General features: G+C 39.9%; 1 protein-coding gene across 5 annotated transcripts in view; it reads right to left on the bottom strand.

Moving 5' to 3' along the window:
• cacna2d1 (calcium voltage-gated channel auxiliary subunit alpha2delta 1) overlaps positions 1-10,667 on the bottom strand; it is a 574,720-nt gene extending 564,053 nt beyond the window's left edge. The window contains exons 1-2 of one of the 5 annotated variants that reach the window (XM_008111505.3): positions 10,148-10,667; positions 5,252-5,269 (exon numbers count right to left, since the gene is read on the bottom strand). In XM_008111505.3, coding sequence (XP_008109712.1) covers positions 5,252-5,269; positions 10,148-10,257 — 128 coding nt within the window. In that variant the 5' untranslated portion in view covers positions 10,258-10,667. The remainder of the gene's footprint in view (positions 1-5,251; positions 5,270-10,147) is intronic. The other 4 variants (XM_008111506.3, XM_008111508.3, XM_008111507.3 and 1 more) reach the window with 4 other exon arrangements.
• Between the last annotated feature and the right edge of the window lie 421 nt (positions 10,668-11,088).

Raw genomic sequence — 11,088 nt, forward strand, 5'->3', positions numbered from 1 at the left:
AGCCATTCAGTCCAACCCCGTGCCACGCAGCAATACACAATCAAAATATTTCCAGCAGACAGCCATCCAGCCTCTCTTTACAAATCTCCAAATGGAAAGATGCAACCACACTGCCAAACAACTCATATTGTCAGGACGAAGGCTTTCATGGAATCACTGGGTTGCTGTAAGTCTTTCGGGCTGTATGGCCATGTTCCAGAAGCTTTCTCTCCTGATGTTTCACCCACATCTATGGCAGGCATCCTCACAGCCTCTGAAGATGCTTGCCATAGATGTGGGCGAAACACTAGGAGAGAAAGCTTCTGGAACATGGCTTTACAGCCCGAAAGACTCACAGCAACCCAAATTTCCTAATACAGTAGAGTCTCGCTTATCCAACGTAAACGGGCCGGCAGAACGTTGGATAAGTGAATATGTTGGATAATAAGGAGAGATTAAGGAAAAGCCTATTAAACATCAAATTAGGTTATGATTTTACAAATTAAGCACCAAAACATGTTAGACAACAAATTTGACAGAAAAAGTAGTTCAATATGCAGCAATGCTATGCAGTAATTACTGTATTTACGAATTTAGCACCAAAATATCACGATATATTTAAAACATTGACTACAAAAATGCGTTGGATAATCCAGAACGTTGGATAAGTGAGTGTTGGATAAGTGAGACTCTACTGTATTAAGGATTGCCATTGCCTTCACCTCAATCTGTGACAGAATGATTTGCCCAAGGTTACCAAAACATGTTCCATGGATGATCTCCCAGAGTTCTAGGACAATACTGAAATCATTAAATCATGCTGGCTCTCATTGTAGAAACACGAGTCTGCATTAGGGATTCTTCTACCAATGTTAAGTATCTTTTTTGTATATGTACTCTTTGAAACTGCAACAATAACCTTTTTAAAACCTTACCACAGCATCCTGCATATTTTCTTTCTTGTTTCCAATCATAAACTCATATAGAGCACTCTACTCTACAATAGTAGATATCAAATGTTCCTACACTGATTACCAACCATCTTCCACAAATTTGCTTTTACTTTTCAAGTTATCCAAGTTGGTGGCCATAATCAGATCATATGGTAGCAAATTCCAGAGTTTGATTGCACATAGTGTGGCAAGTAACTTTCTTTTCTTTTGTCCTGAATCACCAACAGTTCAGATTGAATGTACCCCATCTAAAATACAGGTTAAGCATCCCTTATCAGCAATTCCCAAATACCCCAAAATCCAAAATTGTCCACATGACATAGTGACATATTTGCTTTATGATGGTTCTTTGTTCCACACATAAAATTATTTGAAATGTTGTATATAAAATTACCCTTGGACTAGATGTATAGGAAATAAAATGAATGTTATATTTAGGCTTCAGCATCATCTTTAAGATATCTCATTATGAACATATAAGCAAAATCAGGTATTCCAAAATCCAAAACACTTTTGGTCCCAAAGCATTTCTGATAGAGGATACTCAATTTTCTTGTACACTTGCCTCACACCATATATAGCTTTATACACTTCTGTTTTACTTAGTTCCTCCTTTTTTCTTAACTTAACCACCACAAATCTCATAATGCTCAGTGGAGTCCCAATGAGCAGCAATTACCACATGCATACAACCACAGATGGATCCTTAGTACTCTAGTGAATGATTGCAATGGCCAGCTCTTTGGAGCTGGTTGTTCCAATAATGCTTGGCATCCCTTCAACCATGTAAGGTAAGCTGCAGAAAGAAAAGAGGTGGAGAAGTTGATGTCACTGGCTGATGCCACAATGTCAACAACACTCTAATCTCACCTCATAAAATGGTCTTCAGAACCAAAGGATTGTTTTATAGGTGATCTGTAAAAGTAGAGCCACACAGTACTGAAAAATCCAGAGTCATTCTCTGGTATAGAGTCATCCTCTTGTCAGGTGTAGTTGCCATCACATCACAAGCAACCTCTTTTCCTTCTCCGCTTTTTTTTAGCCTTTACAGAAGGGTGCAGGGATACCTCATTATAACATGGGGATGTGGCTGTGGCAGTAGCAGATATCTGGCTAGCCATATGGGAGGGACACCATTACTCTCCTCACCTCAGGCAGCAAAAAAGCTCAACCTGATGCTGCCAAATATTGTGCATTTTCTTCATAAGGCTATCTCAACAATTGTCCTTATCCAGTTATAGTATATCTAGTTATTTCTTGCACAGTAAATATAAGCTACTTTTCAAGTACAATTGAAGCATTGGACTATTTTATTATTACCCCCTACTCCTGACAATCTTCAGCATGGAGTTTACCTTGCTCACAACTTCCACACACTGTATAAGTATGTTCGGCATTAAATTGTTGCCATTTATTATGTTGTACACCGCTTCAAGCCACCCCCAGGGGTGTGAAAAGTGGTACAGAAGTGCAATAAATAAATAAATATTGCCCTTTTCGCCATCCCTTATCAGTGACTGCCTGTTCGGTCAATCTGATTGTGAAGTTAGTTTATATAAAGATAGATAGATATTCAATTTTATTTTGTATTAACTTTGTGATCTCAGTGGGTATCACCTAATACAGTAGAGTCTCACTTATCCAACATAAACGGGCCGGCAGAACGTTGGATAAGCGAATATGTTGGATAATAAGGAGAGATTAAGGAGAAGCCTATTAAACATCAAATTAGGTTATGATTTTACAAATTAAGCACCAAAACATCATGCTATACAACAAATTTGACAGAAAAAGTAGTTCAATATGCAGTAATGCTACGTAGTAATTACTGTATTTACGAATTTAGCACCAAAATATCACGATATATTTAAAACATTGACTACAAAAATGTGTTGGATAATCCAGAATGTTGGATAAGCGAGTGTTGGATAAGTGAGATAACACTGTACTTGTGTTTGTTATTTTAATGTCTAATTGTAGAAATGAATTTGGAACAATTTATTATAGTGGCTGTGGAATTTCCTTCCATGCCAGGTAGGTCTCTTTATACCAGCAGACAGGCATGTAGTCGGGGGGGGGGGCTTGAGGGGCTTCAGCCCCCCCCCCCCCTCCTGAAATTCTTAGTGTGGTCCGTGAGGAGGCCTTACTGGCATTATTTAAACTGTTATGTTTATTCATATCATGACCTGATCACCATGCTCAATATATCCCATATGCATGGGGGTATTGGGATAATGATACAAAAGGTTTGCTAGGGTAGATCCTCTCTCACTCAGATCCAGCCCCCTCCCCCCCCAATCAAAATCCTAGATACGGGCCTGCCAGCAGATAAAGAGCATGTTGAATACTCTTTGACTGCTAACTGGTCATCGCAGAGGGTCTTTTAACAGACATGTGCTGTACTTTTATAATCAATATTCTGTTTTAACTCCTTTTAAAATTGTTCTACACTGATTTTTGTTTGTTTGTTTAAAAACTTTATATTGCATTGTTTTAACTTATATTTAAAATTATTTTGTAAGCTGCATTTTGATTAAAGGTAGGATAATAAATAAATGCATACTTTATGTTTTCACCATAAACAAAAATGTTGGTTTCACCAACAAATCTGGTCTGTTTATGGTTCAATTTTAACTTGAAATTTTTAACAAATAAGCTAAAAATATCATTCAATGCAGACACTTGGAAGACCCAATTTCTATCATCCTGTCCTTACGAATATGTGTGAACTGGCTTATGACAATCCCAAATATTTTATTCTACCCATAGGAATAGAATAGCTATGGGTTTGGTTTAGAAAACCAGCTTGAAGGAAAGGATCAGTTCTGCTTCAGTAATTAACTTCAGCCATTTGTCTACATTCTGCCTGCGTTTCCCTAAAAACGTGTGAGCCTTGCGCTGTCCAACAGAAAATATTATGCTATCTGGTTACCCTCTGTCCATAGCCATTTTGAATGTGAGGTCAAAAAAAGGCACACCGATTTCAATTCACAGCAGAGTTCAATGCAATTCGATGGCTGCTTCTCGCAACCATTCCCATCTTCAACCAGTGTTCCATTGCATGCAGACACTTCGTCCTCCATTGAGTCGCATGCAGCCACTGTCCTTTTGTCCTAGCAAAGCACTTCATATCCGTATCATGTCAGCCCTTGAAACTAAAAATTCTCTCACTCCTCCCCTTGCCTGTCTTTACAGCATCTGCTACATTTCTGCTACACAGAGTTAGAGCTGCAACAGGTTTTGTCGAAAATACCAAATGTAAAGCCTGCGAGTCGGTAACTGGTCTTTGTTTTGCAAAGGCTCCTTATTTAGGATGAAAAGCAACTATTCTCATCACTCTATTAGCATTCTTCCCAACATCACTACAGAATGCCACTGGTTTAGATTTATAGCCAACATCCTATAAATATAAAGCCCAATCTTTAAAAATCTTATGATTTTTGATCATCATTTGCAATAGGGCAGGAGATACTTCCCAGTGAACAGGTATCTTTAACACTTTTCACCTCTTTTCTCAGGCTCAGGATCCCATTATCCTACCCCCAATCTCTAAACCTACTACTTGCCACGTCAGTTACCTCAGCTCCTCTCATATCAATCATAAACCTATACCACCACCCTAAACAATGGGGAATATTCATTTGTTTTAAAAGGTCAAAGGGAAATTTTACAACACACTTCATCATTTGTTTACCTTTTATAGTGGAGTCATATCTATGAGAAATAAAAAATCACCTAAAGCTAACCAAAAGGATTGGGAAGGGGAATATACCAATCTATATACAATGAAGAATATAGTCAAATGTTTATGCATATGAACAGCAGAAATATAAAGAATACAAGTGAGCTGTGAGTTAGTCCGATCAAGTAACAACACAAACCCCATGCATTAGTAATCAAAGGCAAGAGTTCTGATTATAGGTGAACAAGTAAGTTGCATTATCTGAAAGAGGGAAAAGGATTCACATGTGCATTTTGATATTTTCTGGTTGCAGAATCCTTAAGTGGAATAATCTGGAAGGATGTAAGTGGAAGCAGCAGTAATATAAACGTTGAGTGCTTAGCAGTGCTTAGCAGTTTCAGTTTTTAATGAAAGTTGGAGCTGAGGAATTCCCAGCCACTGGAATACCGCAATATGCTTCAGGAATAAAAAACTTTTCTTCCGCATGCCTCTTATTGCTAAGGATGCATTTGAGTACAACATTGTAACAGTCACAAATCTTTGTGGTCTTATATATTTTTGAAGTATGAATCCACTAGCAGAAAAAGTCACACAGAGCCAAGAGCATAAAGGAAGGTGCAAATATTCCAGTACTCACCTCTCCTTTGTCATTTCCCTAAAAATAAACAGTGCTCAGTAGATATATCTAAACATTTCCACATATCATACATACAAAACTGCTGACAAAACAGATGGCTGGGGGGGGGGGGGAGAAAAAATATTGTTCAACACAGGAGATGCAGCAAATTGTACCTTCCTGAGTTGTCACATTTTACCATAAATTTTCATGTTCTCTATGATGTCTTTTACAACTACATAGGCGATGAGGAAAACCCTTGAGGTGACACTATATAGCCAGCTAAAAATACATATTTTGCCTTTTCAGCTTTCCTTCAGTTTACTTAAAGGCCAAACAAAACAAATGAGCATGTGATTCAAAGGCACAATGTGCAACAATGTTAACAATTCATGGAAAAGATATTGACATATTTTCATTCCTAGGATATATTGTTATCCATCCACTACACTATAGCAATAGCTACCAGATGTATTCCTGACAGACAATTAACAGTTCAGCTCCAACCATTCTGAATAAGTATTAAGACAGAATGAACTCAAGGATATTTACTTTTGAGCAAAGTAGGTATTATTGTGGTATAAAGAGTCCAGAGTTATCATTGTATTTACACTAACAACCTACACTTTTGTTTGAAGTTGATTGTTCTAAACCTCTAATTTCATCAAGAAAAATGACAATACTACCTTTCAGTTAAGCTTTCAGTTACAAATCTTCTACATGGGAAATTCCTTAAAGATTTTGTGTTCCCATACTGACACATCCGAGTAACGCTAATATAGCAAATGAAGTGCAAAATTCTTCTGGATAATAAAATGCTTCCAAGACTATAGTCTTTTTAAACTGTGTATTAATGTAAACAAAGATCTGCTAATCTCCAAAAGGAGTCTTTTGACTATATTTTGAAAATTCAAAGCAACAAGAAATGCCTTAGGCTCATTTTCCATTCTCTTACTGAGATGCAAAGCAAAATGCACGTTAAGTTGTTTAACAACAAGAAGCAGCACAATAAAAATACAATCACCTATGAAACTGGAATAACCCAGCCCTGAATTTATTATTTAAAAAAACATGCAAAAATGTGATTGTTTGGACAAAGCTTTCATATTTATATTCAACAGGAAAGGCTTTTCTTTCTTTCTTTCTTTTCTTTCCTTCTTTCTGTTTTTGAGCAAAACATCCCCTTGCCAAAATTATCTTTTAAAGAATAAATGCTGGCTGTTCTGTTTTGTATCACATTTAAAGATATTAAATATAATGATGTATCAGCAGTTACATGTGCAACACCTCAAAGTGTATTTTACACACCATTTAGCAATAGACAAGTTCACATTAACCAGAGTTGTCCATACAGAAACAATAGAATGCTGTGCCATGTGTGACAAAATGCCAGTTGATTCGCAGTAGCCAAAAGACTGCCATTGAAACGATCAAATTCCAGCAATTTTAATCAAACTGGTATTAACATGTTTTTGTCTCTCTAAAACATGCCGGAATTCATCTTTGTAGGCATAAAAAACAAAAACAAATGTATTTTTAAAAATATTCACTTAATCCCATTTGGCAAGGAGCTTAGAACAAAAAAAAGTGGACAATTCTAACAGCTGTTTTATGACTGAATATCTATTTCTGGATATTCACACTCCCTCACCCTCAAACCAATATCTCTACACTTTAAACTATATCAGCTATTTTGAAAGAATAAATAAGGAGACTGTTTTGTGAAAGAATTATTGAAGAGGCCAAGCCACCTCTCTTTCTCTTTATCTCTCTCTCTTTCTATTTTGCTCTGTGTGAAATAGAATTACAGGAAATATTCTTTGGAGCCATTTATACCACAGCTGTGCATCCTTGGATAAACTTATTGCTGTCTTCATTTTTTTCCGATTCATACATAATTTAATTCTTACTAAATGGTGATTATATTTGTTTCCATCCTGTACAGTGAGGGTTAATAAAAACCAGGGAAGCATTTATAGATCAATCTAACACCCTGAATAACAAAATGTGCTTTTTAAATATTAATATTTTTAAAAAATAGATGTCAACTGAATTCTCCTTTCTCTGCCTTTAAAAAATGAAGCCAATTCTTACAGCACTATCTTATACAGATTATAACCTGTTATGAGTAGGAATTGCAGCAGTGTGTTCCATTCTGAAAATCAACTGATTATTAAGTCCACATTCTCAGCTCTGTGTCTTGCAGCATCAAATCCTGACTGTGCCTTCTGTTCTCATTCCTGGTCTCTTTAATTACAAAGACAAGTGCCAAACGATAATGCTTTTTTGTTCAGGTTTCATATTTCTTTACATGAGATGCCCAATGAAAGGGTTCAGCAGCAACAGGAAATGACAAGAGACTCTTGTTTAAGAGCAAATGAACCATTTCATTGTGTTAAGTAAAATATAGAGGTTTACATTATTATAGTTTTGGGGGGCTAGTATTGCTTCTTACCCCAGAATGAAAAAGGCTGAAGGAAATGAGCTTGTGATGACAGTGCAACATGCCAACTCAAGCCAGGCTCAGTTTAGCCCTTCAAAAACGGCAAGATATTCCAAGCCCAGTTCCTGCTTAACTTTCTCCCGCTAGCCATGAGGGAAAGAAGAGCTGGCTAATTGGGATTAGCTAACAAAAACCATTGGGTCAACTAGACCAATGGCTATCATGAGGGTTTTTCTTCCTTTCTATACCAAGTGAACAAAGACAGACTCTTTTGTACTAAGGTGGTGGGAGAGTGTGTTTTCTTTATTGTTACATAAAATATCTTAAGAGAAAGATTCACACTAAGATGCTGAATTAGAATGATTGCTTAGATTTCATCACTAAATAAGAGCATTCATTCTATTTGACTGTCCCTAGTGAAGAGTCAAACAATGAGCTTCTATTATTATTATTATTATTATTATTATTATTATTATTATTATTTCTGCCTTCATTTCGGAGGGGGCAAGTTTCATGCTAATAACTGCCTGCTGCTTCCAGAGGCTCTGTCGCATTCAGGCAAAGCAGCGAGAGAAAGCAAACACTGCCGGAGCTACATTTCTCAGAGGCTGCCTTCAGCACCGCCTCGCCTTGTAACGGGATGCTACCTTGAAGATGCTCAGCTGCCTTATATAGCTTTTTAGCACAGTCAAAAAACACACACGCACAGCCCAGCTCTGATTCTTGCACATGCGTGGATGCTTGGGAAAAGAAAGGAGAGGGAAAAAAACCCGCACACTAAACAAACCCCGGAACTGTCAAAACGTTCATGCTGTACACTGGAAAGCATCCAGGTTTCAATGAGCAGAGGAGGTGGATTGGGAACTAATTTAGACTTTGGGAGAAGGTGGTTTGTTTGGTTTGGTTCCCCCCACCCCCCCAAAAAAGTGAGGCAAAAACAAATGTAATTTAAAAATATATATAGAAAGCTCAGTAGTAGTGCATTTTCCAGGCTGTATGGCCATGTTCCAGAAGCATTCTCTCTTGATGTTTCGCCCACATCTATGTGATTTTAATATGTTTTATTGATTTGTTTTTATATTGTTGTACATTTTATATAGTCTGTATTCACCTGGGCCTGGCCCCATGTAAGCCGCCCCAAGTCCCTTCGGGAAGATGGAGGCAAGGTATAAAATTAAAGTTATAATTATAAAAATTATTATTATCTATGTCAGGCATCCTCAGAGGTTGTGAGGTATTGTAGAGTCTTGCTTATCCAACCTTCACTCATCCAACATTCTGTATTATCCAACACAGTCTGCCTTTTAATAGTCAATGTTTTTGTAGTTGATGTTTTCAATACTTTGCGATGTTTTGGTGCTAAATTTGTAATTACAGTAATTGCTACATAGCATTACTGTGTATTGAACTGCTTTTTCTGTTGTATAACATGATGTTTTGGTGCTGAAGTTGTAAATTCATAACGTAATTTGACATTTAATAGGCTTTTCCTTAATCCTCCTTATTGTCCAACATTTTCACTTATCCAACCCATTTATGTTGGAGGAGCGAGACTCTACTGTATATTGGAAAACTAAGCAAGGGAGGTTTATATATCTGTGGAAGGTCCACAGATATATGGGAGAAAGAGCTCTTGTCTGTAGGAGGCCAGTGTGAATGTTCAACAGAAAGAAGGAAACTATGAAAATGAACAGTATTATGTTCATTTTGTCTTGTCTTTGTTCTATGTTAAAAGGCATTGAATGTTTGCCTATATGTGTAATGTGATCCGCCCTGAGTTCCCTTCGGGATGAGAAGGGCGGAATATAAATACTGTAAAATAAATAATATTTTTAAAAACTCTAAAATCAGAACAGTAAATAAAGAACACTCTGAAAACAGAATTACATACATGAATCAATCAGGGGCAGCTAACACCTACAAACAAAGGATTCCCCCAGGCAGGAATGAAGCTGACAAGGCTATTAATGCTAATCAAGGTGATCAATTACAACATTCACACTAGCCTCAAACAGACAAAGTTCTTTCTCCCATCCTGGACCTTCCACAGATATATAAACCTTCCAATATGCCTCACAACCTCTGAGGATGCCTGCCATAGATGCGGGCGAAACGTCAGGAGAGAATGCTTTTGGAACATGGACATACAGTCTGGAAAATGTGTTGTGGAAGGCCATGAAAGCCTTCCACAACACAAAGCTCGGTGGGGCTAAAATAGCTGTCGAAGCTGTCGGTGGGGGTGGGAGTGTAACTGGAAACTTTCCCCTGATGGCTGGGGAAGGAAGGGCTATTTCGAGCTCCTGTCTGACAGGAATCTCCTCCAATTTCCCAAATGCAATTTCCCAATTTCCCTGTTTCGGAGGCCCTTCGGAGAGCTCCCCAACAACGCCCAATGCTACTTTATTCCCACCCCGATTTGGGACGCTGGCTTGCCTTTGCACCCGCCTGGCCCTGGTGCCCGAGGGGGGACTTACGTGGTAGCCGACGGGAAAGGCCCTTCCGCCGAGACGGGGCTGGCGACCCAGATCTGTCCGAGGGTCAGGCCGAAGGCGAGGAAGAGCCCCCAGCCAAGGCCAGGAGCCATCTTCCCGGTTTCCCACAAGTGCCAAAGGGAGGCGGGAGGAAAGGCAGGAGGGGGACGGCGAGGCCGGTCAAGAGGAGGAAAGTTTAAAGAAGGAAGAGAGGCGATGTGAGGAGACCAGAGGTCGAGCACAGCCTCCTCCCGCCGCTTGCTCCTTTCTCCCTCTCAGTCTCTCTCTCTCTCTTCCCACGGCGAGCCACAGGCAGCTTTATGGAAGGAGGGGAGGAGACGGGGAGGGAAAGGGATGGGTGGAGAAGGGAGGAAGGAGAGCAGCGAGGGGAGACCCAGCTACGCCGGCTGCCGGGGCGCCGCCATCCGGGCGACTTTTGTAACCGAGCTCGTGAGGGAGTGTGTGCGCGCGCGCGGCCGGGTTGGTTCCCGAAAGGAGGGGAGGGAGCGCTTGGGTTGGCCCTCCAAGGCGGGAAAGCCGCCTCCGCCCATCCCCACAGACGAGGCGAGGGGAGTTGCCGCCTGCTCGCCACGCCTCCCGCCCGGGGAAAGAGAAGCGCGAGCGGGGCTTCCTGGAGGAACCACTCTCCGGAGTGGAGGCTCCTCACTTAGCCTGGCTCAGCGTCCTCAGCCCGGCGGGGAGGTGGCGCAGCCCCTTCCCGCCTTTTTCTATCCTCCTCACATCTTCAGGTGGTCCCCGAGTGACAGACATCCGACTTAGTTAACGACTCTTGGTTAAAAACGGGAGAAATCTATCCCTATTCCCTTCTGAGGAGCCCTCAGTGGCGCAGCGCATTAAACCGCTGAGCTGCTGAACTTGCTGACAGCCTATGGCGCAGGCTGGTTAGCAGCCAGCTGCAACAAATCACTCTGACCAAGAGGTCA

Source organism: Anolis carolinensis, chromosome 5, assembly GCF_035594765.1.
Source record: "Anolis carolinensis isolate JA03-04 chromosome 5, rAnoCar3.1.pri, whole genome shotgun sequence".
NCBI classification, from domain to species: Eukaryota; Metazoa; Chordata; class Lepidosauria; order Squamata; family Dactyloidae; genus Anolis; species Anolis carolinensis.